Consider the following 14,826-nt stretch of genomic DNA (forward strand, 5'->3'; position numbering starts at 1 on the left):
TGTGCATCTTGTTGATTAGTCTCATTTTGTCATATTTAAAAGCCTACTCAGGGTGGCAGAAAATACTGGGACCTTGAAAGCATTAATGCTAAAGACTTTTTGATTCAATCTTTATCCAAGAATAATCCAGAAATCAACAAAGCTTTATTAAAGGTGGAAGACAGAAAAAAAAAACCCCTAACAGTAGGAAAAAGAAGAGTGAACTGCACAAAATGCAGAAAACCTATTATCATGTTAATAGCTTCTGGCATAACCATTTTAACTATAGGATTGACAGTCTTGAAACTTGTCAGAAAAAAAATGTTCTAGAATGATTTTCTCCCATTTGGAAGCATTGGTAATCTTTTATTGGAAAGAAGCAAAGCTCTACAAAGAATGACTTGGTATGGAGGAGAAATTGATACTCTTTTATGAGCCTTTAACAGACCTAACAGATCCTAAATCATTTATTTTGTCTTCTGTTTGTTATCAGGTAGTTTTTATATCTGCTATATTAAACTTACATATCACTTGAGTTCTGGATTGAAAACATGTCCTTCTAAGATTGCATACTTTTTCCAGAATTGCCCATTTTGTGCCTGGATCCACATTTTTAACTGTATGAAAGATCTTTAGGATTACATTAGTGCTAAAGACTGTTAATTAAATTGTGGTTTACTGACCACAATTGGGACTGACAACTCCATTATTAAAGCGGTCGCTAAGAGGGAAGTCATGTGACTGGACTGTGCTTTCATTTGCCCACTCCCCTCCTCCACTTTGGAGGTCACTCTAGAGGTGCTGGGAGAACTTTCACAAACTGACTAGACTAAACAGTTTCACATCTTCAGTTTTTGTTTGCTTCCTAACTGTTTGTTCCCCCACACTTTGGAATGCTTATCCCAGCAATGGGATAATTAGCAAGAAGGAAATTAATGTTTGTATTTACTTTCATTGGAGGGTAAGGAATTACAAGAGACTAAGGAGGCACACAATGGGGAATACACATTGGAAGTAGTGCACTGATGCCAGCATACTATGCAAGCAGCCTGCTTTATTTATTTCCCACTCCCCAATCTCTCTGCTTTGCAAGGTGGAGAGAATGGATCAGGTACAGGTGAGATTGCCTAAAGAAATTAATAATTTCTTTTCTTTTTTCCCCTTGTGGATCAGAGAGTTTGGAGTAAGGGATTATGAGAGAATAAGCAGGCACATTATGGGGAATTGTGGCATGCTCACAACTACTAATGCCAGTACATTGCTTTCAGTGCATGCCTTCTTACTCTGTTGTAATTCCATTCTCTCAATCTTTGCTCAGCAAGGAGGAAAAAACAAGCACTTGATAGTACTATCAGTAATGGTGGTCACATGAATGAGGGATGCTGCACAGGTTGTAAATGTAGGCATCAGTCTTGAAGTTATTTTTGTCAGAACCATTGTCATTTCAGTCACTGAACACAGCAGTTGGTGAGGACTATCTGTATTCAATCTAGTAACTGACTAATGCTTTGGATTATAACCATTAGAAATCTGTATAGAATCTGTTCTAATCTCTTTTTCCCTGAAGATAATTAACATGAGGAATAAGCTTACTGGCACTAGCGTGCAATCTACCGATAGAAATTGCTTTCCAGACAATACATAAAGAAATGTTCATAACAGGAGTCTTATTGCTACAACATATTAAGGGAGAAATCTTGATTTTCTAATTTTAGATGCCATTGAATTACAACTTTCATCATACTACATATTTAGCTGGCTGGGGCTGCTGAGAGTTGTATTTCAGAACCTGTGAAAATTTTAAGATTTCATAGCCCTAAATAAACTTGTTTGGTCCTAGATGAAGTAAAAATGACTTTCCATGATGCAATGATTAGCAAGCGATAATGGATAAGGCTGCTGATGGGATATCAATGGAATGTCCTATGAAGAGCTACTCTCCCTGGTGGAGATGTCAGACACTTATCTATAAAGCCACTAACAATTGTGTCTGATTCAATTGTGCCTAATTTAATTCTGAAGCACCAAATTACATTTTGCTTTAGCTTAAAGCCTGCATTAAGAAAAATGTGTCATAAACTAAAACTTGCAAGAATTTAGTGCTTAATAAATTGCACCAATCAGATTAGCACCAACCAATTACAATCAGTTTTGGAACCTGCTGTGCCTTTTTTAAAATGTACATATACCAGCAAAATGTTGGAAATAGTTAGCTTTTTTTTATAAATGCATCATGTGTATCTTATATGCAATATAGGTATTCTTAATGAAAGCTTAGTATCTGGAGATTATGATCATCCAACAAAACAGGAACTACCCTGTCCCCTTTCCCCTCCATGCAGACTTTTATGCCTGTTTTCTTTGACACCTGTGAGATTTCAAGGACTTTTTCTGTGATGGCCCAATCACTTTCTGATGACCTTTCCTACAAGCAATACAAAGTCTTTTCTTTAAAGTATTAGTTATCTTCAGCTAATGTAGTTGTCTTTTACTTTTAATGTCTTTATATTTTTGATTTCATATTTCAAGGTAGAGATTTTTTTAAATTTTTGGTGACATTTTCACCTTGAACATCTTGTATAAAGAAACACCCAAGCATTTTTATTCTTACTCTGAATAGGGACAAAATCATGTTTCTAAAAGTGCTAATTGTTCTAGATCCCTGCTATTTTATATTGCCTTATTATAACTGATGCCATTATGCAGAAAATCCCTAAGAAGTTCAGATCTTGATTTAACAGTATTAAATTCATAATCCCTGTTAGAAAAAAAAAAATCAAACCGGAAAATGATCCACTAGGCCAGGAGTCTCCAACCCCTGGTCCGTGGACCAGAACTGGGCTGTGGCATGCCAGCAACTGGTCTGCACAAACAAGCAAAGCCCCATCCTCGTGATGCAGGCAGCACACAAAACCATGCATCCTCCAGTCCACAGAGAAACCTATCTCCATGGAACTGGAGGTTGGGGACCTCTGTACTAGGCCATTGCTGTGACTTCACTAAGCATTTGAAAGATAAAATCACTCACATTCACTTGGACACCAGCTGGGCAAATCCAGCTGAGACAACAGGTATATTTCTGGAATTATTTAGATTGTTTTCAGCATATGACTGCTAAGAAAATAAGGCAGCATCATCTGCATTGTTAGCTTTGCCATCTGTTGATTAGTTCCTTGCTCTACCTGGTTGGTGAAAGCAGCCAGGGAACTGTTGGGAACTGGATGTAGGCAGTGGTATATGCCCTCCATCTTGAAAGAGGTGATGGTAACCTGTCCTCCTTAAGTAATCATCATCCAGTCCAATTATTTTATAAAACTGTTGACAGTTGTCAATTACAACTTCAGATTGTCCTGGATGAAACAGGTTATCTGAATCCTATTTAGTTAGGAATCAGGCCCAAGTGGAAAACCAAAACAGCACTGGTTGCTCTTTTTGATATTTGGCATAATGATGAAAGAGTAGTACAATTATCCTGATCATCCTTTGATCTCCGGGTGGCTGTCAATGCCATGACCATGTTGACCTTTTAGACCAACAGCCAGGGTTGGAAGTCAGGGGCCCTGGTCCTTGGCAATTAACCTGCTTCCTGAGTGGCTGGGTTCTTGGTGATGAGTGGGGAGAGATTGCATCCTCTGTCACTGTGCATGGAGTACTACATGTTATTTATTTAGTTTGTCATTTATTTATTTGAGTTTGTATTACTGTTCAGCTCTAATAATGTGGTTCACATAAAACAGTAACAATGAAAGAGAATTTATTTATTCATTTTGTATAGCCATCCATCTCACATTTGTGACTCAGAGTGGTTCATACAGTTAAAAAAAAACAAAAGAACACAATAAAATTCAGGAAAGCAGTAAAAACACAACAACCTTTAAAAATCAAATAAAAAGCCTAATTAAAACCAAAATTAAAACCGAAAAACAAAAAAGCAGGCAAGTAAAAGTTATGGATCAATCAATGTAAACATCTAGCAGGCTCTAAACCATGACCAGATCCCAGCCTATTCACACAACCATATCTTTAGAGCCTTTCAAAAGGTAAACAGGGTTGGGGCCAATCTAACCTCCGGGGGATGATATTCCAAAAGGCAGGCACTGTGGCAGAAAAGGCTCTCCTCTGAAGTTCTGTCAGATGACATTCTTTAATTGATGGAAGCCATAACCTGCCCTTTCTGATTGCCATGATGGGATGGGTAGATATAATTGGGGAGAGGCAGTCCCAAAAATAACCCAGCCAATGCAATTAGGACTTTATAACCAGCATCTTAAATTGAACCTGGAAGCAGATTGGCAGTCAATACAGGTCATGGAGCATAGGCTTACTATGCACTGAAGCTTCTGGATGCTTTTCAAGGGCAGCCCCGTTTACAGTAATCCATTTGGGAGCTGACCAGGGCCTAGGTGAGAGTAGAACCTCCCAGTTCAGGAATATGTATAGGTGGTGTATAACATGAAGTTGTGCAAAGGCATCCATGCCATGATTGCCAACTATTCTTCAAATAGGAATCATGTGTCCAGAAAATTCATTAAATTGTGTACAGGGTTTGATTGGGGTAGTGCAACACATCCAGCTTCAAAACCTAAGGGCCCAAAAGTCACTCAGTCTTGCTAGGGTTGAGCTGAAGCTTGTTCTCCATCCAAATTCCCACAATCCCAGAATTATAATGTGTGCCAGTTGTGGCCTTTCTTGAATCAAGAGGCTTTACTTACAGCCGCTCATGCCTGTGTCACTTCACAGCAGGATTATTGCAATGTGTTTTCATGGGATTACTTCTGAAGATCATCCTTGAAGTTTCAGCTGGTGTAATTACGTCTGTTCTAAGGTTTACCCATATAATACGATTATTGCTGCCAGTTAAGGTGCTGGTTGTCACCTTTAAATCTTAACTGGTTCAGGGCTGGGATACCGCTGTGGTTGCCTTCTCTGAATTGAATCTGGCCGTTTAGTGCGAGGTGGGAGTGTGGGCTTCTTGACAGTCCTACCATGGAGGGTGTGCAATTTTCAGGGAGTCCAGGCTCAAGTATATTCAGTGATGATCCTCCATCTTGGGGATAACTTACTCCACAGATATTTGAATGAAACTATCCGTATTACATTAATGGAGGACCATAACAAAATGATTCTTCAGAAATGCATTTTTAGACTAATAAGATCATGTTGTCTGCAAATGGTGGTCATTAGATTAATTACAGTTGTATTTATTCTTGCTTTTATTATAAGATCCTCAAAGTCTTCCAGTATGGAACATATAAATTATAATAATTATGATTATGACAACTTTCATCTTCATGTGCTCCTTGAATACTGTATCTCCAGATAAGAACAATCTCTGAGGAGAGGGGAATAAAAAATACTGTCTTGTTACTGGTGTTCGTTTCTTTTAAACTGAGAGATTTTATGCAGGTGTCCTTGAAATAAATAGTAATTCATATTATGACTTCCAACTAATTATGTATATTCATGGTGTGCTTCTAAGGAGGTGGCAAGCAAAATAATGTAGCAGTTCAAACTGTCATTAATGTAAGTAGCTTAGTCCAAGAGTTTCAGTTTCCTTCATGATAATTAGGGTTAGAGTTTACCTCTTATTTTCTTCTTTCACTTGATTACCTTTTATACATTTAAAGAAAGTTCTTCTGAAACTTACTTTTCCTATAATACTAAAATAGCCTTGTACTCTACTTAAATCCTAGCATTCTTGCTAGGAACAAGAAATTGAATATAGAAAAATAGGGAATGTGGTTAGAAGAGTAAATGTATGAACACTGTCTATTCTTTAAAATATGAAGATTGCCATTGGAAAATATTTTTTGTCTCTGTTTCATAATCTTCTAGCATGCTGGCTGGGGAATTCTGTGAGCTGAAGTCCACATATCTTAAAATTGCCAAGTTTGAAAAATACTGCTCCAGTACATGGTTTTTGAAACTATGTCCCATGAAACTAAACTTCTACATAAACTTGATGGGTTCCATGAGAGACTTAAGGGGGAAAAGGTTCACTCATATGCTGCCAGTTTTTATCACCATAGCTTTGTCTTAATCTGAAGTTCCAGTACTTTCCTTTCATTATTTTCCTTTCCTTTCATTCCGCAGCTTAAAAGCATTTGAAATCTTGCTCTAGCACATGAATTACAATTTTTGGCAGCAATTTTATAATAAAATGTCATCTTTCTTGTCCTAAGAAAAAGTAAAATACAAGGCACTCTTGCCACATCCAGTATGGTACATATAAACAAAAGGCAATATTAAGAGAATATTTTCAGAAATATATAGACTGTTTTATAATTCCTAGAAATCAGTTGGTATAATTTATTAAAGAAAAAAACGAGGTACTTTTTTTAGTGATTATCCTTTTATTGTCTGGAAGTGACCTTGTTCACTTTTTCTTGGTTGTAGGCTTGTATCACCAGAACAGCCTCCGAAAGCCAAATTTCTGACACTGGGCTCCAAGTTCCGTTACAGTGGACGTACTCAAGCACAAACACGCCAGGCTAGCAATCTTATAGATAGACCTGCCCCGTACTTTGAACGGACGTCAAGCAAACGAATTTCCAGGAGTCTTGATGGTGGTAAGAGCTGGACAGAAACTATAGTGATTTTTCTTATTTATTCCCTATATATAAATATTATACATTGGAATAGTTGTAACCCTGTTTGTCTTTTAGCTTTCATGTAGAAAATACATTTTCCATAAGTCTTGACATACCTGTTTTTAAAGAGAAATCCTGCTGAACCTGTTCTTTAAAATAGAAATGCTACTTTTTCAGTAGAAACACTTTTTTCAGTAAATAATGGATTGGATTGGATTAAAAAATGTATTGAAGAGCGGTTCCATAGAAGTTGCCTCTACTTCCTCTTGCAGAACTGTGGCTGTCAAACTGCTTGTCCATGGTTTGTTTATAGCTAAGCATCTTATCCAAAGTCAAAAAGGAGAATTGGCCAATTCAAAATTAATTGGAGAATATAGCCCAAGTTAACTGATCTTTGTTCTATGTATGGAAAATACAGTTAACCAAACATATCACAAAGAGTAATTTATAAGCTGCTATTTGAGTCATTAGTCATGGACTAGAACATTCAGCAGTAAATCAGAAGCTTAGGTAATTAATTTATACAGCAGTTTTCACTCGTATACCTGCACAAATATGCAGAAATAGGACGTGTTATAAATACTGCAACTATAACATTTTTACTGTGATAAAATAGTTTGTTTTTATATTATACATATATAAAATGTATCTAGTCATATTTATATTCTGATTGTAACATTTGTTTATAGTCAAATGTTATTGTAATTTTATTACAATTCTATCTTACTGTGTTTTATCTCCCCTTTCCAAAACTTCATTGACAGCATATTTTCTCAAACTACATGATATCATAGTTTCCTAAAATAATAAACTCCACCCACCCCACATGAATAAACTTATTTCATCGGTATTAATGTGGGTAAGAAAGAAGTATACCACTTCTTGTAATTAAATTTTAAGTTCTATACCATTTTTGTATAGATATCAGATTTGTAGGACAGCAGCTGCCTTGTCCAGGTTTACACAGGTCAAACGAAGAGCCAAGTCCAGAGTGAGCTTTGACATTACTCCCAGTTAACCATATAATGCTAACCAGGTTTATAAAAAATATGACCCCGTACTGTTGCTTTTTGACCACCAGGTACTCTGAACCCTGATGTATCCACTTATCTTGGTGGAATGCTTATTTGTTTTTTAAAGGAAACAAAAGTAGAATTCATCTGAAAACTAATAGGGGAGTTTTTTTTAATATATTTTTGCAGCTCCAGTAGGCATTGTAGACCAGAGTCTGCTAAAGGACTTTCCTGTTGCTGCTGGTGAGAGGACCTTTGAAATAGCTGGACAGTACAAGTTAAAAGATGAGGAAGGCAGAGATGTGGATGGAGGGATTACTAAAATGTCACAATTAGAAGATGGAAAGGTATGATTGTTGAAAATCAATTTTGCACAAATAACATTAAATTTGATTACTACCTAAGTTCTAGTAGTTATAGTGTAGCTTCAAATTCTGTGGCTGTTTTTATGACTGTATTACCAGCCTACATAGGAGAAGGTGTGGACTAGTATACTGACTAGCATAACATGAGATCAGATTATGATCTGCCTCTTAGGGTTTTAAACCATTGAATAACTGTTGGAATAGAAAATGTTTGTGCTTTAATGATTAAATATTCACAATTCTAAATATTTAACTGCTTTGTAAGTCTGATTTAAAATCTGGAAGTTTCTCAAGATCTATAATTAGAAGCATTGTGTGTCCTTATGCTGCCGTCTCCCCTTCTGCTAAAGCTTTGAATGTCTGTCTGTTTCCATTTACACTGCTCTTCACAGACAACAAAAAGCTGTTTGAGATGTCATAATCCAAATGTTTGGATTGTATGTTGTTTAATTAGATAACAAATGGGGCTTATAAATGTTTATGCATTCATATTCTAACAGTACTGCTCATCCTATTTTTGAATAAAAATTCTCACTAACAAATGTCTCCCTTTCCCCTTCTCCATGTTTTTCTTCTGCTTACAAATACATCTTTATATTATGGTCATGGTCTGCATCTCAGATTAGACTTTCTCTACCACTGTACTCCTCCCATTTTGCTTTTTCTCCTCTCCCCCTTCTCTCTCTATGCATTTATGCATCAGTTTTCACCTTCCATTCATTCCCTTTCATCCTGTTCCTCAGACTTAATCGATATTCATGAAATTGACATGCTTTTAGATATTTTAGATTATAGTAATCTTAATAAATCTGCACAGATAGCAGGAATTCTCAGTCCTTTGGCTGAAAAGCCAGAAAGTAATAGAAATGAAGATAAATCATTTACCTACTAGTAGCATTTTTTTCTTCTTGCAATAGACAGAGAAGCTGATAAAATTACTGAAAATGAAGGTGCTGTGTCTACAGTATTTAGTTTGAGAAAATGGATTTCTTTAGTTTCCCTGCATGGTTTGATAAGGATAGCTGCGTTGGATTTCCTAGTTTTACAGGAGCGTATATCTCCTTCCTCCCCACTTGGTGTTCAGCAGTATCTTTCTGGTACTTCTCTCTCATTTCTTTCTTTCTTTCACATTATTTGTGTCATTTCTCCTTGCTTTCTAATCAGTTCCTTTGTCACTCACATTGTCCCTTCCTATCCTTCTGTTGCAACCTGGAGCCTAAAGCAACTTCTCTGAACTTTTTTAATGGCGCTACTCTAACAGACAAAGCAAAGGAAGAAAAGGTGTGTAACTTTGTTGCCTAATTGTCTTTTATATAAATTTGCTTACACATGTTTAGAGGTAATCTGTACTTCCAGAATGAGGCCGAGGTGGCTGTGGTATTTAGTGCCATCTATTGATACATGACCATCTATATAAATTCTCCAGTATTAAAAAGTAGATAAATAGTATGATCTACTTGATACTATTCTTAGAGAAGTTTTAAACACAAGCTATATTAAGATGTTTCCTATATGTTTAGAAACTCTCAAATCAAAAATTGCACTGCTAAAAACTGGCCATCAGATTTCAGAAATGCAATCTTAGGCTACTGGAGGGTCTCAGATTTCACATCCCTAAATTAAATAAACTCTTTTTACATTGAAGTTTTGCTTCATGCTTGTAGCAATCAAGTCTATTCAAACCTATGCACTTAGGTGCTAGTCTTATGGTATATCTCTTCCAAAATGGATTAGGTCAAGACATTCCCAGAGATGAAAATACAACTTGCTAAACAAGCAACTGGCCTTTAGATATAATATTCTGTAAATTGTTTAGCATTCCTTAGTTGTTTGAAAAATAATAGAATTGGTTTCCTTTAATATGTGTTCTCTCTTCTATTTCTGTTAGATATTTCTGCCTTTTTCTTTTAGATACTAGTGTCTCATTTTGACAAATACTCAAAAGGCTTTGTTCAAATGTAACAATAAGCAGTTGTGTATTATGATTAGAACAAGGCTTTATACAATACAAGTTTGTGTACTATCCCTTCCTCCAACCCAGCTATAGGAGGAGGGCAAAAGCCTTTATTTTCACTTATAATAAATCACAGTCTTAATTAGGGTTTGCCGATACAAACCAACTTCAAAGCAAGTCCTTTCTGTTGTCCATAAACGATTTTTCAGAGGAATTGATTTGGGGAATTGTTCAACAGGGGTCACAGGTTAGGAATTCAATAGCTAAATCTGATTTTTTTTTTGTCATGTCATGGCAAAGCTGCATATGATTTTTGAAACTTTAGTTGTGGCTTCTTAGAGTTTTCCAAAACTCTAGAAACTTATTAGAACTTATTAAACCCATTGAAAAGCAAACTTATTAAATATACTTATACTTAATTAAATATTAATGAAACAAAAGCATTAATCATGAATCCATCCTATATTGCATCTTGCGTGCCACTCATATCAAATATAACCCTTGGGCCAGAAAAAGAACTGAGATAATAGTCTTGAATTTTGAATACAGTACATTTAAAGCAGGCCCTTTGTTGGAATTATATTTCAGTGTTAATCAGAATGTGAAACAACATTTCTTCATAGAATGGGGAGATTGGGGGAATTTAACTTTCAAAAAGAATTAGAATTGAAGCCAGTGTTTACCAGAGAGCACATAAATATATATCTCTTTGATATGGGCAAATGTTAAACCTACTAATCTTGTTGAAAGTAACTTGTCAGTTGTATTTGGCATTATGTTTGAATAATATTTTGTAAGTGAGAGGGCCATAATTTTCTGTGCTACCTCTGCTCTAGTGTTTACATTGGCCCCACTCCATCTTCTCCAACATGGTCATACAATATCAATAATTTCCTGAGGAAGCAATTAAATATTGTTAAACTTTCTGATTTTTTTTTCTGGTTATAATTGCTCTACAAATCTTGGATTTAAATTTTCTCTCCAGTGTTATCCAGAGCAGGCTCTAAATCAGTAAGATTAACTACCAGATTTTTAGAATAAAAAATGCTATAGGTTAACAAGAGTTTCCAGATGCTCTCTCTTGACTGTGGCAAGGGTGGAAACGATTCAATATATAACAACAAACCATAGTTCAATATTATATGAGTGAGCTATGTATTTGTGTATTTTCAGTCTCATTGTCTACTCCAGTAATGTCTTGTCTTACTGTTAATGCAGATCGACTGCATCTAAAGATGACTTGTGCTTCTTCTCCTGTAAAGGACTGCCAACCAGTTGCAAATAGTGGTTTGCACTATTGGTTTATGTAACAAATAGGCTTGAAAACCCAATTATGAGAGACATGGTCTATTTCAACCATTTTGGAAGTATACCTAACACCTAAAACACTTTTAAAATTCAATGCAACAATCAGTTTCATGCTAAAAAATGGACAACTACACCATGCCGAAGTAACTTGAATTTGAAACATTTTGCACATATCTAGATAAATATTATTAATAGTAATGATAAATAGGTATTAAATATAAAATAATTCATTAAAATGTATGATGAGTGGGAGAGCTGCAAGTTAAAATCTTAATCTGAGTTTGACATTACACGTGTACCAAGATCAAATTTATCAATTTGTTTTGGACTTGAATGATCTCTGTTGATTTCAAACATTTTTAACAAAACAAAGAAAATCCTGAGAGACTATTTTATTGAGCAGACTTTATTCTAATTATATTGTAATTATAATAGCGCACTCAAATGTGTTTGAGTTTTGAACACTTATTTTTTCAAACTATTCTGTTTTTAAAACTCCTTTAAAGTTATGGATAAAAATATACTAATATAGAGTTCTGTCTGTAGAATGACAGAATTTCCATTTCAGCCATTGTGACTGGTGGTTTAATACATTGACCAATATCTGAAGCCAATACATTCTGTACTTGTAAATAGGTTAAGTTGTTTGCAGTATTTCCAGTTAAAGATTCTATCATGTTCCAGTAGCTTCCTCTAATTCTCCTTTTTTGCTGATCTCTGGGTGATTCCACTATATAGACGGAAATGGAAGAGGACAAAATTCACAAGAAGGTTGCTGTCTGTATTATTAGTGTTTGAAGCTTCTATAGTTTATGTTTGCATGGTGCCCTTCTGTATTTAATTTTAAAGCCCTGTTTATTGAATTTTTAAGCACTTTTTGGCTGTTTTGATGATCATGGGCTTTTTTTCCCCCTTGTTCTCTTTTATGTTTGTGTGTATGTGATTTAATTTTACAGATTTATTCCTTGAGAGTAAATGGGGAAAATCTTTATGTCAGACATAGCAATTTAATGTTGGAGGTCTGTATAATTAAAGGAGTACTTTCTGTTCTCATGGGCTGCTAGGCTGCATGAGATGGGAAATCACTTGCAGGCTGCTCTGGGCACAATGCATGAAATGCATGGAGACGTTCAATTTGAACATGCATGTTCTATTTTGGTAATTCTGTAAAATGAGCTACATTGGCAGCTGTTAAAAATACTTTGCAGTGACAAGCAGGACATGGCCCTGTTTAGATGTTAAGACTTAAAAGAAACAGGACTTTTTAGAAATGCCTATCACTTTATAGAGACAGCACTCAGAACTTTCAGTATGTTATAACACTTCTTACACCTGAGTGGAAGTATAAGAATAGAGAAAATGTGGCTTTCAAGTTAGAACAGAAATTCCGAATTCTCTTCCTAAATTATTTGTGGCCAACATACCAAACTTTCTAAAGCATTGTAAGTTTAATTTTATAATACTATCAATTAGTTTTTATGATACCAAGAAAGAAGTACTGATTGCCAAGGTTTTGAAGATAAAATTGTGGATGTAGACTCTTTTGACAGAATAATTGGTAAATAAAAATGTATCATCCAGATGGGGCTATTTCCAATATTAAATTTAGGATATCTCTGAGATAGGTAGATACATAATGTATAGACCTGTAGATTTGCAGTAACCTTGCTAACATGTTCCATTGCTTTCTGGCAGCTTCTGATAATTTAATATATATTGGCCTAATTTTATCAAAACATTATTAAGATTATTGCATAACATTGCATTGAACAAATCCAAGAAAAGTGCCTAATCATAAAATTATTTTTTAAAAATATATTGACACAAGTTATAACAAATTCCAGTTAATTTCCATTTTTTAGATTCTCATTAAAATTTCAATTGTCCCTCAAAATTATTTGTATTTATATAGTTTATCTTGTCATAGATTGCTATGCTTGAATCTTGTCAAATAAGATATTTGTTTATAAGAATAGCAATACAAAGCATCCAGTTTCCCCAAGACTGTGGGAAAATATTTTCTCTACTTGCTGTTTTAATGTTGTCTCTCACCAGCATAATCCTGAATCTTTTTCTTTTTCTCCTTAACATATACAGTATATTAGTTTTCTCAGTCTTCCCTCTATGTATCCTCTTAGCTTCATCGCCACAAGGATAATATAAAAGTTATTTCTCAGTTTAATTAAATTAATAATTTAGCCCAAGGAATAGTATTCCTTACTATTTCATTTGTTTTATAAATTAATTTGCAGATTAATTGCAGAGTAGTTTTTGTCCTTCCTCTTTCATGTGTCATTAATAATGACATACTATTTTGAAACAACTGCAGAAGTCAGGTTTATACATTGAAATAATTCATCTGAAAGCTCAATAGGTGGATGACAAAGTCATCTGTTTTCATTAAGCTATATTTTGTGCAATTAAAAAAGGTAATAATGGAGTTTGCTGCTTCCTCCGAGTAAATTCATTGCCAGACAAGGAAAGATGGATTTCCAGCAAAATATTTCCAAATAAATTATTTTACTTTTCTCCTCTAGTGCATTGTATTCCTGCAAATAAATGCAAATTCATTGATAAAGATCATTGTTGCAGCAAGAGCGTATGCTGGCTTTTACTCTGTTAGCCAAGCCAAGCCACTCTAATTCCCAGTCCCTTTCTTCACTGATGTAAAATGAATGGTCTGATTCTATAATTTATAACAAAGGCAATTATAATTACAAGTAATACTTGTCAGAAAGCTTAGAATATGCAGACTCATGGCAGCAATTCATTTGTTGTATAAACATCAGTTTCTCATATTTGTAGAATTTATTTCATTCTAGTAGGTAATGCAAAGGCCCTGGCAACCATCTGCCCAAGTTACTGTGTTTTTGTCAGGTTCCAAAACCCAAGAAAGACATGCAGATTTACTTTTAAGAGATTCTTGTATTGTTCCTCACATAGAGGCAGAAATTTTGCCAACCAACTACTTGTTTTATTAAAGATATACTGAGAACTTCTAAGGAGGACCTGCCCTGACCCTCTTTCTCTCAATCAAACTATCTCAATTCTAAACTTCACTGTATCTTTGTTCTCTGGAATGCAGCCCCTCCTCCTGGGAATCCAGGCTACATTTCACCACAGTTTTGCGTCAGGTTGCATCACGGTGCATAAAAACTTTAAAATGTGCCGGCACAATATTAGTAGTGTGGCAACACATATTTTATTTGAAATATGTGTACTACATGGTTTTCAACATTATAATGGAAATAAAAACAAGGTATTAATTTTCCTGAAAAAAGTATAAATGAATATTTTTAATTGATAAGCTGCTGTTATATTTTCAAAACACTAGGCACTTTTCATGGTGTTTTTTAAAAATTGTCTTTGTTGTATGAATTCCCTGCTCTTTTTACATTACACATTGGTAGGAACTGGATAAGACTCAGGATGAATTACTGAAGCATCAGGCTAGCATTAGTGAACTCAAGCGCAATTTTATGGAATCCACTCCTGAGCCACGCCCCAATGAATGGGAAAAACGGCGTATCACACCTCTAACTCTACAGGCACAAGGGGTATGTCATTAAAGACCCTTGTCAGCATTCCATATAAACAATATGTATTATTTCATATTA

General features: G+C 35.1%; 1 protein-coding gene across 15 annotated transcripts in view; it reads left to right on the top strand.

Moving 5' to 3' along the window:
• The window catches only part of EPB41L2 (erythrocyte membrane protein band 4.1 like 2), an 89,467-nt gene that overhangs the window by 59,136 nt on the left and 15,505 nt on the right, over nt 1–14,826 (top strand). For 6 of the 15 annotated variants that reach the window (XM_039324432.1, XM_039324383.1, XM_039324439.1 and 3 more), the window contains exons 11-12: nt 6,376–6,548; nt 7,772–7,929. In XM_039324432.1, coding sequence (XP_039180366.1) covers nt 6,376–6,548; nt 7,772–7,929 — 331 coding nt within the window. Of the gene's footprint in view, nt 1–6,375; nt 6,549–7,771; nt 7,930–9,162; nt 9,229–11,947; nt 11,981–12,165; nt 12,229–14,619; nt 14,767–14,826 lie in introns of all 15 variants that reach the window. The other 9 variants (XM_039324340.1, XM_039324348.1, XM_039324424.1 and 6 more) reach the window with 4 other exon arrangements.

Source organism: Crotalus tigris, unplaced genomic scaffold (assembly GCF_016545835.1).
Source record: "Crotalus tigris isolate CLP2741 ecotype Arizona unplaced genomic scaffold, ASM1654583v1 scf7180000017611.44802233496:7321179, whole genome shotgun sequence".
Taxonomy (NCBI): domain Eukaryota; kingdom Metazoa; phylum Chordata; class Lepidosauria; order Squamata; family Viperidae; genus Crotalus; species Crotalus tigris.